The sequence below is a fragment of the Pollicipes pollicipes genome, unplaced genomic scaffold (assembly GCF_011947565.3).
Source record: "Pollicipes pollicipes isolate AB1234 unplaced genomic scaffold, Ppol_2.1 Scaffold_5724;HRSCAF=6776_pilon_pilon_pilon, whole genome shotgun sequence".
Lineage (NCBI taxonomy): Eukaryota > Metazoa > Arthropoda > Thecostraca > Pollicipedomorpha > Pollicipedidae > Pollicipes > Pollicipes pollicipes.
The window spans coordinates 2,028,593-2,043,744 of NW_023596746.1; the positions used below are offsets into that span (position 1 = coordinate 2,028,593).

General features: G+C 50.1%; 1 protein-coding gene across 1 annotated transcript in view; it reads right to left on the reverse strand.

The window, feature by feature from the left end:
* Positions 1-646: 646 nt before the first annotated feature.
* The window catches only part of LOC119102215 (death-associated protein kinase 2), a 47,861-nt gene continuing 33,355 nt past the window's right edge, over positions 647-15,152 (reverse strand). The window contains exons 7-15 of the mRNA XM_037225575.1: positions 15,107-15,152; positions 13,220-13,309; positions 11,110-11,253; positions 10,419-10,529; positions 9,817-10,014; positions 8,146-8,244; positions 2,375-2,473; positions 1,366-1,563; positions 647-899 (exon numbers count right to left, since the gene is read on the reverse strand). Coding sequence (XP_037081470.1) covers positions 741-899; positions 1,366-1,563; positions 2,375-2,473; positions 8,146-8,244; positions 9,817-10,014; positions 10,419-10,529; positions 11,110-11,253; positions 13,220-13,309; positions 15,107-15,152 — 1,144 coding nt within the window. The 3' untranslated portion in view covers positions 647-740. The remainder of the gene's footprint in view (positions 900-1,365; positions 1,564-2,374; positions 2,474-8,145; positions 8,245-9,816; positions 10,015-10,418; positions 10,530-11,109; positions 11,254-13,219; positions 13,310-15,106) is intronic.

Consider the following 15,152-nt stretch of genomic DNA (forward strand, 5'->3'; position numbering starts at 1 on the left):
ATACACGTCCAACACACACCCGATACACGTCTGACACACGCCCGATACACGTCTGACACACTTCCCACACACACCCGACACATGACCGATACACGTCCGACACACGTCCGACACACGCCCGATACATGTCTGCAGCCTACATGGCGCTGCATGACGTGGCACAGATCCGCCTGTCACATGTGCTCTTCGGCCCACCCGCCAGCGGCGGCCAGCAATTAATGCCTCCGACGCTGGCGGAGTCGTGACTGGGAGACCCAGTAACCGGCAGAGGGTACCATACTTACCTAACCATCCTCACCATCTCTCAGTGTATGAAGCTCATCCTAACATCCCCGGGATCAGGAACTCACCATAACATCCTCCGTAGCATGGAGGTCTCTTCAGCATTCTCTGGGATCAGGAGCTCACCTCACTATCTCCGTGGCATGGAGACCTCCTCAGCATTCTCCGGGACCAGCTCACCTCACCCTCCTCCGTGACATAGATATCTCATCGGCATTCTCCGGGATCGGGGGCTCACTTCATCCTCCTCCGTGGCGTGAAGATCTCATCGGCATTCTCTGGGATCAGGGGCTCTTCTCACCATCCCCCACGGCATGAAGATCTCCTTGGCATTCTCTGGGATCAGGAACGCACCCTGCCATCCTTTTGGGTGCGAACCTTACCGCAGCAGCGTCCAGGATCAGGAGCTCACACCACCATCCTTCTGGGTACACTGATTACCTTCCAGACTCGTGGACTCACCTCACCACCTCGGTGTGGCCGTTTCTGGCCGCCAGGTGGACGGGATACAGGCCCTCATTGTTGGCCACGTCCACCGTGCACCCGTACGTGCAGAGCGCCTGCACCGCCGCCAGCAGACCCTCGGCGCACGCGATGTGAATAGGCCTCTCTCCAACCTGTCGTGCAACACAGGCACAGTTCACACGAGTGGGGGCACAGATCTCCACGCACCCTCACCACGGGCTTAGCTGTTGGAATCCGGCGTGTCGGAGGAGAGGTGAGGGAGTACATACTCGCATTTCTCCCGAACAAAGTGCAGCGACGCCCTGGTAAAAAACGAACGTACGCCGGATATGCCTATTTAAAATTGATCCCATGGGTCATACCAGTCACAGACGGGTAATTTAGAGGCGAATGACATAAAAAGAACTCACGCCGAGATGAGCCAGTCGACAAACGCCACTGGCCTTCGACGCATTGGGTCAGGAAAGCACACACAGGGAAGAGTGCAGCGTACGTTAAGCAGATCTATCCGTCAGCGACCATCAGCGAACATTGACAATCCGGTGTATAGCTGCCCAGATCAAACACAGCCCACTAAGCTTGTGCGCCCTTCCCCCGCGCCACTCGTCACCAGCTCACGTGGTCGGCGACGTCGCAGCTGGCGCCGGCCTCCAGCAGGAGGTGCGCCAGCGGCTGGTGGCGCCGCCGGAGCGCCAAGTGGAGGGCGGTGGCGCCGGTAGAGTCGGGCGTGTCGCAGAGGGCGCCACTGTCCAGCAGACAGCGCACCACCGACAGATGACCGCGGGCCGCCGCGCAGTGCAGAGGCGTCTCCAGCTCCTGCCGAGTCAGGTCAGGTCACATTAGGTCAGACACCATGCCGTCGTCAGATCGGAGATCAGACGAGGGGTCAGATGACGCGTCCTGTCAGGGGAAGATTTGGTCAGTGTAAGGTCAAGGCTCAGGTCTGAAATCAAGTCAAGTCAAGTCAGGTTATATGAGGCGTCAAGTCTAAGTTAGGTCAAGGCTCAGGATGTCGTCAGTTCAAGGGACCAAGACTGGATGAAAGAACAGGAAGTATTGTTGAGGCTGGAGAGAGGCTCACGTCGGTAGCCAGGTCAGACGTTCTGGTCTAGAGCAGGTCAGATGTCAGGTCAGCGGCAGGCCAGAGGTCAGGTAACTAAATCAGGTAAGAGTCGGGTTATGGGTGGCCGACCTAGGACCTAGGTCTAGGAAAATGCGAAAGACAGGATGTCAACCATCTCATTAGATTCTTGGTCAATAACCACTGCTTGCGTGCGCCAGTGACCCTTGCCCGGGTGCGCAAATGACCCTTGCTCGTATGCACCAGTGACCACTGCTTGTGTGCGCCAGTGACCCTTTCCCGAGTGTGTCAGTAACCCTTGCTCGGATGCGCCAGCAACCCTTGCTCAGGTGCACCGGCGACCCATGCCCGGGTGCACCAGTGACCGTTGTTCAGGTGCGCCAGTGGTCTCTGTGTGCGCCAGTGACCCTTGCTCGAGTGTGCCAGTAACCCCTGCTCAGGTGCACCAGTAACCCTTGCTCAGGTGCACCGGTGACCCTTGCCCGGGTGCACCAGTGACCGTTACTCAGGTGCGCCAGTGGTCTCTGTGTACGCCAGTGGCCTCACCTGGTTGGCGATGTTGGGACTGGCGCCGGCGCGGCTCAGCAGACAGGCGATGCCCGGGAAGCCGTGCCACACGGCCGCGTGCAGAGCCGTCTCGCCATGCTGCCGGCAGGCCAGCGAGCTCAGATAGCGGCGGACGCACAGTACAGCTCACACAGCGGCGGACGCACAGCACAGCTTAGACAGCGGCGGACGCACAGCACAGCTCACACAGCGGCGGACGCAAAGGACAGCTCAGACAGCGGCGGACGCACAGTACAGCTCACACAGCGGCAGACACACAGCACAGCTCAGACAACGGCGGACGCAAAGGACAGCTCAGACAGCGGCGGACGCACAACACAGCTCAGGCAGTTTGCATTGGAATGCTCACCCCGGGTAAGAGGCACCCAGATGCGTACGCTAAGCCCAGTCAGACAGAGCAGACATGCAGTGTAAACAGACGAACATTCATACCAAGCCTACGTCCAGATCCCAGATACGGATGCTGGGATCGGATCACTGAGCCCTGAATCCCGGATCCTCCGAGGTTCAGGACTAAGGAACCATTTTGGAAGAGATGATGACCATTTTTGTAATAATGGATGACAATCGCTCTTTGCATACAATCCCCTGAATTTTGGTGACCTGGTAAGACTGTGGCTTGCTGTTTTAACAAAAATAAAACTAAAACACGTGAAGGACAGGCAAGCAGTTTTGAATTTGGTGCTGACAACTGTGTTGGCAATGGCATGCAGTCGAAAGATTACAAACATCTCTTTTTCTCTCCTTTCTCCTGGTTATTGGACGAACGATACGGCTACCAGTACTATTTTGTGATGTGTGTTGCTCCTCACAGCTATACCGAACAACGTAATTCATTTTAAAAAGCTTTATGATACTCAACGAATGTACATAACTTCGATAACGGAGCATACACGTAGATAAAAGCCACATTGAAAAAATCACATCTAAACACGTCTAAAACAGCACGGGCTCAATAAAAATGGTAATAACCGATTGTTCGGCGGTGATTTGGCTTAAGAAGCGATATTATCCCCCCCTCCCCCTTCTCCACCACCACACTCTTATTGTTCCAGAGATCAGCATCGACTGTGGCAGACAACACCACGAAATAATCAATCTAAGGCATATAGCGCCCTTACAAAGAGGGGCCTGGCTGCCATCTTGCCGAATTGTAAACTAAAAATACAGCGTTTATTGTTCGTTATGTGTCTGAATGGCACGTGCTTACGAAAAATCAAAATCATGCAACTTAATAGAAGGCATCCGTTTAATGGTGGCGACCAATGCCATATACCTCACTCCTTCACTTCGCAGATTGTTTTCAAAATGCAATGGTTTCAGTGCCCGCTGCGGAGGAGTATTTGCTGACGAACGGCCACTTATTGCAAAGTAATGTTGGACGTCTGCCTCTCATGCTGAAAAAATGCATCGTCACACTTTTGGAAAAACAATCGGTTTGAAGGTAGCAAACAGTTCAAGTCATGCTTAATTATCCCTCTGAAGCATGCCGCATAGGAAGTAAAAGTGAATGTTTTTGGTACGTCCATGTCTTACATAGGATCAACGACTTCCATAGGACTCCGCACTTTTATGTAGTAACCCTCATCGTGATAAGGGGGAGGGTGATGCGTCCCCCACAGTTTTTGAAGATATCTCTCCGGCATGTGCAATTGCGCCGAAATTTTCGGTATCCTTCGACACATTTCCTGCGTGTGTTTTGACACGAAAACGTTTCTTTATTAGTCTAACTTCTGAATAGTGATGTTTTTGTGGGAACAGCGCATGGCGATCACGGCCAACGCGGGCACCGGACGACAACTGACGGATCCGCCGTAGGTGCGCGGCGGCCGACGTAAGATGTAGTGTCACGTCAACAGATCCCTGCATCATGAATGTATGTTCAAAACATACACAACACGCACACACGCACGCCGTACGCACGCACGCACGCAAGCATTATTTATATATATATATATATATATATATATGTATATATATATATACATATATATATATATATATAATTACATGTATATATATAATTATATAATATATTTATGTATATAATTGCGCTCAAAATTAAACAAGAGCGTATGCCGCTAAGCTGTATTGTTGCGTAAAAATGGATATGTAAGGCCGGGAAAGTCGATTTTCAGGAATAATTTACATTTGGCCTTTCCTAGTCCGATAAAATCTGGGCCCAGGGCCATGATACTGGCCACCAACCGCAAGATCTCGCTCAGACCAATTCGTTAGATTTTCTGCGGACCTTTTTCTTTTTAAATTCGGTAACAGAGGAGGGTCACATCGACCCCCCCCCCCCCATCTCATCATAAGCGGTGAATCAGGGCGAAGGTTAACCGTCGCAATACGAAGACGAATCTGAAATCTCTCCTGGCTTGCAAACGTCGTTGCATGCAAATGTAAAGGTTATGTTTTAAAAAATCTGCTGGTACAGCTAACTCGCAAGGAACGACATGGCCAGGTAGCCATTGGCACCTGAGAACGTTGGTTTCAGGCTTGTTACATTGAGCACACGCCCATGTCGGGCTTCTGGTAATGAACCTGTCGTTTAGCTCAAGCGTCACCCTCTAGGCCTAACATTCCCTAGAAACCAAACAGCTGAAAGAACTGCTTCCGATTAGCTGCATGTAACCGTCAGAGACTTCGGCCAAGATTATAGAACAGTAGTTTGCGGGTGTGCTCGGTAATGCTGTATCGCCTGGCCGGTCGGGCCGCTGCCCGGCGCTTCCGCGCCCCTGAATGAGAGCGAAATCCTCACTCCCCACCGCCCAGATCGCAGCGGCGGCCGGTAGCCGGGCCTCCGTATTTACCGGGGAGCTCCAAACGGGACCAATGATCAATGAATTCGATAACTGTGATGCGAGTCTGGCGGTACATGCCACAAAGTAGTACACATGCAAGATAAGAACAAGTACAAGCGGAATACTTTCTCGCGTACCTACTAAAGATGCCGATTGGATTTCAAGTTTTGGATTTCCAAAAAATTACACAAGTCCAAGTTCGATTGGCAGGGCAAACGGGGCAATCAGCAGGGGCAAACATCGTTGGACATTTTTTGACAGACGATGTCCTTCTGCCGTGTCGCAAATTGGTGTGCATGTCAACTTATTTAATGCTGCTCGTTTTAAAAATAATTCGACTCTGGAACAAAACCAAGTCGTTGATAGAGCACACCAAAAATACCACTTTTTGAAACGTGAGGTAAAAGTTTCTATACTGAAGGGCATCGATAAAATGGGCTCGGTGTTCTTGATGCTGATGATGTCCTCAGAAGAGCCTGTGATACTCATTTCCTACCTAGTTACGATTTGTTACCACTCATCATCCAACTAAAGTGCTGTTGTCGAGCTTACTGATAGTCAAGCTGAGTAGACATCGATGTGTAAATTTTGAATTGTGGACGTTTCCACGAATGCCTGTGACACACACTGCTTACCCACGATAATTTTCTTTCACTTTTTTCATGCGAAGGGAGTGAAGTAATGCAGTGACGCGGGTAGCTGAGCTAGTGGCATTGGGTAGTAATTGGCTGCGAATAAAACAAAATGAGAATTTTTGGACAACCCGATTCTTTGGACACTTTTTGACGGACAGCAGGTTTATCCTCGGACTACGAATTGGACTTTGGAAACAGCTTTCACAAAACGGCACCTCACATTCCATTCCCGAGTATACTCTCATTCATCCAACAAAAGGCAAACACATCCTACATCCATTAAAACGCGTGCTCGCGTCCCGTGGCACGTAGAAACTTTCGCTTAAAGGTGGCAGAGAGGTATGAGTGGTTAAAAGCCCTCACCTAATGAGACAAGAGGTGTAGTCGACCGGAGCCCGGTAAATAAACCGTCATTTGTCACTGTTCTAACGCGCCATAAGCAGCCTGATGCGTGATTGGCGGGCCTATCTCTCTGTAGTGTTTATGTTTGTGCCGAGTATATTTGCCAATGCTGATGGTTGTCCCGTTCTGATAATCTTACGAAGAAAGGTCACGTTGTGGTAATAAGCCAGCCATGTCACTTTCAAGGCTGGGTTCTGGTTTATCAGGTCGGAAACATGGCCGAACTCTCGATGGCCTGGCATCACGATTGCGCAACAATTTGGAGTTGACTGGGCCTGTTTCAAGTTTGAATGGTTTGTGCTGCCGTACACAGATGTGTGTACTACATACTGCATGTATGCATGCGTGTATATATATATATATATATATATATATATATATATATATTATGGTAAGAGGAGTTTCGATATATTGCGTATCATTATCAGGACAAGTACGATGGTACCAGTTCAATCAAGTAACAGCTAAATATTAAAACATTCAACCGACATCGCTCGCAATGACAACGGTCACAGTTACACAAATGAACACGACCCCTCTGTGCATAAACAGGAGACTGAAAAATGAAAAATCACGCGATAACATATCCTGATTCCGAATGGAAAAGGCTGCCTTATAATTTGCGAAAGATATGCAGACCTCATTACATTTAATGGCAACCTTTGTTGGTGAATATGAAGTGATTTTAACATTTTAAATCCTAAGATATCCAGACCTGTCGCCCATCCGCGACCATCAAGTTGTGCGTGACCCTTACTTTGACATCAAACGCTTTTCCGTATTAAGGCGCTGCAGGATTCGCTTGATCTTAGGATTTAAAAATCACTTCATATTCACCAACAAACGCCACCATTGAATATCATGGGATCTGCATATCCTTTGCAAATTATAAGGTAGCCTTATATAATTATATCATTATATAGATTAATTATATTAATCATACACAATTATTATTATTATAAGGTAGCCTTATTAATTATAAGGTAACTCAAATCATAAGGAAGGCCTCTCTACATGGGTCTGCGTGCTAGGAGGTGGTTGTGGCAAATGCCCAAAGAACTGAATGTTACCTGTTTCAAGAAACAGTCGTAAATCCATTCTGGCAGTGCTAATTGAAATCTGAACCGAGCACTACCACAACGCTCACAGATACCGTGCCATATAATCCTGCGTCGAAGCTAATGACGCATACTAAAATTGGGAAGGAGATGATCTGGACTTTTCATATATGACATTCTTTCATAATTTGCCTGCGATCTGGTTACCAAGACAAAATCAGCGGTGTTCCAGCTTTCAAATTTTGCTCTCCAGATTTCCACAGCGATGCGTTGAAATGTTGTAAGACGCTTTAAGAGCTTCCATACAAATTTCATGCTGCCTTTTCAAAACAGACCGCATTGTTAAAACGATTCCAACATATTTCCGCTGAACATGCGGTTTTAAAACACCTCAGGTGATTTATAAGTAATGTTACGGTAAAGATACATCTCAGTGGAAATGTAACGTATGAGTATCTGATGTAGTATGCCGTGGTATATGGCAGAAATATCTGGGGGGTCACACTGGTGGACGCACATTTGTCACAACGGACTTGGCATTCAGCAAAGATTCCAGCTGTTGACGTGCTGCCCTCAGACTTTAAGCGCTACGCGTGATTTGAGGTGTTTGGTCAGGGCGGAAGCAAGCTCACGGATAAATAGTGTTTCCAGTGTGATGATGGCTAATTTGTCATGCCGTGGTTTAATCCCAGATTTACGCATTTGCACGGCATGAGATTCAGGTTTACATCCATGCCTGGCATTCCACATACGTTTGCGTCCGCATTGTCAAACAATGCAAACCACCATATCGGTCAAAGCACCGACCACGGCTGCGCCCGAATGATGTCATTTCGTGCCGTACTCACGTCATCCTGGGCATTCAGGGCGACCCCGTGCTGGCAGAGGAGCCGGACGGCGGGTAAGTGGCCGTACTTGCACGCCACCAGCAGCGGCGTCTCGCCAGCCTGCCGGAGGTGGGTCCCGTCAGGTCGCCAGTCCCTCCTAAGCGGTATCCGCGGTACACTCAGGCGTCAGGCGGTCCTATCGGCCCCGTCAGGTAACGGCTTCCGACTGTGGCGGCCGGCGTTGTCATCGGTCGTCTCATGCACGGTGGGTTTTGATGGCATAGCTACAAAATGAATGGTGCAGCCCGTGGTTGACCATCTCCGCTTCTCCGCCGTTATCGTTGCAAGGCAGCAACTTTCCTGAGACTTCTTGGCATCCTACATCATCTGAACTGGGCGTAACATGCCGGCCGTGGTATGGTTTCACAATAGAAGCTGGGGTTAGTGGACTCGGCGGGGAAAATGGCTAAGCCTACCTACTGCACCAAGCACGTGACTTCCCCGGAGTAGACCCTCTTTCCTCTGAAAGTTGGTAAGAGTGAGGGGGGGGGGGCTGGAACTACCCAACTGAATGGGGAACTATACTTCTGATGCGGGCATATTTGTAATTCATCTATTTTTAAAAGTGTCCAGGGGAGGTGAGCTAAGCCGGTAAGAGTCTTCAAAACGTAAATCCAGCGACCCAGCACCTGAGATCAACAACAATCAAATTGTACTATGATGGCCGCATTATAACTACTGCGATAAGTTGACATCTGTAGTACACATATTGAAATACTGTTAACACACGCAGACTACCTAGCCTAACGCACCACCGCGCCACGCTAGCGGCATTTGGTACATGTGGCTGTTACGTGTGTCTCTCACGCTTTACTAAATGCCCCCCCCCCCCCCCGCCCCGGAATCGACGTAAGGTTCCACCGCGCGAGTTTAAGCTTAGCTTAGAGAGCTTAGGCATCAATGCATATTCACCAAGCCCGAGGAAAATTATCTAAAACTCGTGAAACAGACGAGTCTTAAATCATCATGGCCCAGTTTTCAATCGTTTTCATTAATCCTGAGACCCTCCATGACTCAACTTAATGTAGGCCTTTAAGTACCAGTTCCTGTGCGTTCACTGACTTGACACCGGGTAACCATCCTGCGAATGCACGCGAATAAATGAACGTTTCCATCCATGATCCACAGGTACATAATCCCATCCCGGCAAAACATACACAGGCTTCGTACAACTTGTCTTAGTCTTTGTTCAGTACGTTCCCATTGAAATGCATCATTTCATTAGCTGGGCTTCGAGGGCCCAAAGTGAGCTTCTTGACCAAATCGGTACCATTTTAAACATTTAGTCCAAGTTTGTGATTGGAAGGATTTCCGGGACCAGCACTCCTGCTAAGTAGTAGCTGTTGCATGAGCCCTGGCCTATCATTCCATCTTAAAATTCCGGGCAAAAGGCGGCAAAATCTTGTGCTAACTAACTAGCTAACGTTCCAGAATGCTCGACACGGTCCGTCTTGGCCTCTGACGTCATCTGGCCCTCAGCGCAGCCGCCACCACCGTCCGCAGGCCATCCCAGCCAGAGAAAAAATAGCAAGTGACTAAAGGGACTCGAACCCATCACACTACGGCTGGGTGAATCGGGGTGGGGGTGGGGTGGGGGCGGGGGTAAATCAGGCAGGGTGAATCTGGACATGCCTTATTTTTGCTGTCGATGCTGGCGCCCTCTCCAAGTAGGTAAGCCAACACGCCCGGGTGGCCGTGGCGGGCCGCCCAGATAGCAGCACTGTCTCCGCGCTCGTCCTCTCGGGCTAGGTCGGCTCCCTTCGTGCGCAGCACTCGCAGAACCTCCAGCTGACCCAGGCCGGCGGCCACGTGAACTGATGTTTCGCCTTGCTGTTGACAGATGGCACCGACCCATCGAATCTCATCCACGCAACCCAATGCTGAGAGAGTATTCAGTGTGTTGTTCGCAGATGGCATCATTCATCCAGTAACTTCGACGCAGCTCAGTGCTGAGTGAACGATCGCAGCGAGTCCCTAGAGACACGCGGGATCTCATCATGCACGCACAACATGATCCAACTTTTGAGCGACGTCTCGGAATGATCTGAATGTAGCAACAGGACGGTTCGCTAAGCGTTTGTTAGCTAAACAAAAGTAGGCATGTGCGCAGCTGTCCAAGTGGGAATGATTTTGAATCGAACCGCCTCGCCGAGAGACCTAGTCAATTTCCGAAATTTCCCAGCATGCCAATTGTTCCGTCTGAGCCACAACTAAAAACCGCTGAGCACACTTACCCGGTTAGCCAGGTTCGGGTCTATCTTGGCCATGGAAAACAGTCGCTTGATGCCCGCGATGTTACCCTCCTCGGCAGCGCAGAACAGAGCAGACACAATGAAGTTTTCGTCCTGCCGAAAGTGGCGTCCAGCAATCTACTACATGGTTGCCCATGCACGATAATACACGCGGTAATTAGTTGCAAAGTCATGCACAATGCACTGGAAGCGGTTATCACGTGACGTCGTTTGCGTGGCGTGAGAGCGGGGCCGCCGAGCTTGAGAAGGAAATGGAACAGCTGGAGAGCGACGGTCGACGCGTCGTATTTCTACGACCATCCTGTATGGCACCACACTCCATCTTCGCAACGTTGAATAATGAGAGGAAAGGTCTGGGGAAATCACAGAGCAGAACAGACCAGCCGCCCAGAACTGTACTGAACTGGGCTGGGCTGGGCTGGGCTGGGCTGGGCCCTGAAGCCAAGTTTCGTGATGACTGCACCATGCAAATGTTGCGCACGCGCATCGGCTGGACAGTACACCGTGTCGGTTACCTCCCTTTGTCCTCATCTAAAGAAGGCTCTGAGCAGGACTCGCGCTTACTGGACAAGGAGTGGGCTGAGCTTGGCACACTCGAGGCCCCGGTGGGCCGCACCCACCGGAGCGGTGGGCAGGCTCAGTGGCGGTCGGTGGTGACGAGCGTGACACTGACCTGGTACGCGGTCACGGCCAGGTCGCTGACGGACTCCCGGGTCTGCTCCCCCCGCTGGTCCAGTAGCTCAAGGCTCTGGCTCCGGCTGCGCAGTTTGGCGCTCCTCGACAGACGGTTGCACAGGGTCACCACTCGCATGGAGTGCTGCATGGGGGGCACGACAGGGCTGCGTCAGTGGCTCTGCGACTGGAGGGCACACGAGTTATGGCTCTCGGACACATTCACGGTCGAGAATAGGCGGCTGCATTTGGCAGCTTGCTGATACTGTAATGCTGCTACGCTATGCCATAGTAACGGTATAAACAACTTTCCATGTCACCATATCAATAAGGTTCGGCTCCACTGAAGAATATGGTGGGGCCACTTGTACTTTGTTGGAATGTCACGTTTAAGCACATGGAGTAGGTTAATTACGTGAAGCATAACTTTTCACCCTCCAGTTTTTCGGTGTCCCCAGTTAAGTCAATGAGGCACGCTCCACACGACGCACCTGGTATTGAGATACAGCTTGACTTAGAGGCATTTCATGGCCAGGCCCGTTGATAGTTTCTCAATTTAAGTATGTCAGAAATGTTTTTGCCAACATCATGCAGCGTCTCTGTTCTAATTTCACCTGCAGTTGACTTAACCTTATTGTCCTTTCAGTCGCGAAGGTCGACATTCTGGGAGTGCACTACAGCACGTGCCACAAGGCCAACCCTGGTCGCCGCCGTATTGGGAGGACCTCTGTGCGCGCCGACAGCGTCCCGACGGCCAAATCCGGTCCCAATTTTTATACAACTATAAGCATCAGCAGTCGTGGCTAACTAATACCCCATGCGCTGTTGGGCCAATGACCTACGTATTCAGATTCATATTCACCTTACCAGTAGCGCTAATAAGGGCGCATCCAAAGGCACCGTGGGCCTGGCCTCCAAGCGACTAACAAATGTGTACGTGTGTGCCAAGGCCGCGTTCGCAGCACGAAAAATAGTAGCCCCGCGCACATAAAATCCACAGATGACCCCACCTGTGTTGTGGGTGTTCGCCTTTACACTCGGGAAACTTGGGTGAGGCATCCATATTTGTACACATTGGCAGCGCCAAGATGTCTTTTACGCCGTGGAACGAGGTAGGTGATTACAGGCGTAATTGTTACCGCGGGGAGATAACAAAAAACTACAGCGATTGGAGCCCGTCACCCTCAGGAACCGAGGGCTATGTTTGGCGCAAGCAGCGCGTGATAGTCCGCACACACACCTACGCCATCGTTGGCAGCACGACTGTCCGTTCTCTTTGGCGACGGTATTAGCTATCCTTGTGTCGCAGCGACACCTCGTCGCCGAGGTCTCAACTCGAGTTCCGCTTTTTTGAGATTTAAACATTTCACACTTCCATGTTAGCCGAATGGAGACGAAAAATAGTGGTGATCATGCAGCGACAGTTGTAGAAATATGCCGTCTGGTCAACCAGCTTACTTTCCACTGGCTTGAACATGCCCCACCGCAGCCTTTAAAGAGCTATGCTCATTGGTGCTGAAAACTTTCACGGCAGTACGACCGATGGTTGCAAAGATGGGAGGGGGGGGGGGGGAGGGGCGCTAAAGTTACACAATTTGCGGTTGGCTGACGTAGACTTCCCTGGCTTGTGGACCAGCTCGCAATACATTTGTTTACTACTGCATAATGATAACAAAAGGGTAGGCTAAAAGTAAATGGGGGGGGGGGGGGAGACGCATATAAGCCTCGAATACCGATCGCCAAAGTCATGAGGATTTTTAACGCAGTTTTTATCGTACATGAAACGCAACATCTCATTTTCACGTATCTCTAAACGCTAGGTTGATTACAATAATATCTGAAAAGGACTCACAGGGCAGCATGCTAATGCATATAATAAGTGCACAGAGCATATAACAAGTGAGCGTATTCCTTCATACTTGGCTGCAGTTCAAGCCAGAAGCATCTCGCAGAACCCAAGTTACTCTGGGTATCCCACTCCTCACACGGTCCAGGCACTCCCCCACACCTACCCCCCCCCCCCCATTTTCCCCACACCCACCCGCACGCACACGCCATATTACAGTTAAAACTTGTTCGCCCCTCTAGAGTCATCTGGTGAGTCAACTTGCCTTCCAGCGGCGGCGCGCCTGGTATGTCTTCAGGTTGTCGATGTTCACCGTCTTCTCCAGCTGTTCCGTATGCTCCGCCTCACTCGCTGGCTAAAATTGCACAAAACTGTCAGATCCTGGTGGGTAATGTATGCATGGCGAGTGACCCGATCACCACTGCATTTTTGTAACATGGGCTTCGGGAGAAAGCCGCTAACTGTGGGTCCGAAAAGTGATGACGATGGTCAAGGTTTAAACACTGGGTCCGAGCGATGCTGAATGGGTCTTTCGGTGACCAGACTGTGAAGCACTAAGGTGGGCAGTTAGAACATGATGCTTCCGCGGCAGACCACAAGGCGTCTTGTCCGTTGCAGGTTATCACACGGATTCACAGCGATGCAGCACCGCCCGTCAGGCAACCATCAGTTTTGTACCATTAACACGCGCTCGGGTGGGGGTCAATTTAATTCTCTCCAGAGGTTTTCCTCGAATGGTTTCCAAACGGTTTAGCCGCGCCCAATTTGGTATGGCTATAGGCAATTGAACAGCAGATCGTTTGGTGTTGCAAAAATAGATGTACCTTGTCAAGTAGTTGACCCACGGTAGTCAAAGTCAGGCCATGGATGCATTGAAGACAATTTCTAGGGAATTATTCAATATGATGCAACAGCGGAATATTAGACAATGCCATACATCTCTGAGAAAGTTTTTCAGGCAATGCAACAATTTAATAAACCAGTTCCATTCACCCCAGATCAGGTACAAAAGTCCGACCAAGATCAAAACCAACCTGTGTTAGTGCTCTATAGCTTGCAGTATGGGATGGCTTCTGGTGCTCATTTGGAATTATTGATATCAGGACCGTATTTTAACCTCCCATAGACTGCTTCAAGGACATAATAGGTGACATACCTAAAATGACCCAGGTTAGCATTTTGTTTTTAGGAATATACTGCCTACCGCAATCTTTAACGTTCATTGAAATGCAAAACTCAAAACAGCCTTATTTGGTTTTGGTCACCATAGCTTTCGAAAGTTCAAACAAGGTCATCGACCTCAAATAAGCACCAGTGACTTTTTGCTTAGAACAAATATCTAGGTTCTGGAGGCACTTTGGACACCAAGGTGGAGTTTGACATTGTTTGACTTTATTTGACCCGAAGGTGATTACCTAGGAACCCTAAATGTTGACACAAATGAGCTCACGTACAAGCCAGCACAACTTTTGAATTTGGTGTCTCTAGCTCCCTTAGTTTTTGATATCTCTAGAGGGGGCCAAACTGAATCCCCCACCCGAGCGAGGATTCAACCGGCCACCTGGGCGCGTGTTAGGGCTTGGAAACTGCACTTTTCTTGGTTGGAGATCATATCAGCCGCTTAGAATATTTCAGATGCTTCAGCAGTGACGCAAAACAGTGAAGTGAAAGCCTTTGATCTTCCCACGAAGCTTCCTTAACACTTGTCTTCCAAACACAGAGAAGGCTCGGTTGACACGGGAATTAACATCGCCTATGAATCACCCAATCATGTGGTTTTTCAGAGACAGAGGACAGGAGGACGGGGGATTAGACAGATTAGGCTCTATAGAGCTCCAGATGCCACAGAATCACTGCAGCCTTCAGAGCCTCTCGCAACCCTTGGCTTCCCGACGCCGTGTAGGGCAGCGCACACGTGCGGACAGATACAGAGACCGCGTGATGTGATTAGCTGAGCACATTATGCTCGTGGATCCTTCAGTATCGGCATGCATTAGAAGCCGGATCCGATCACACGGAGGTCCATCACAAAGGAGGCCCATCACAAAGGAGGCCCATCACACGGAGGCCCATCACAAAGGTCCGATTCAGGAGACTATGTTCGCGTTGATGAACGTACACGTTGGTGAGACAATCACAAGAATGCACACACCTGGATCCAAGGGTGGTCCAGGCACTCTCGCACGGTAGCTCGACGC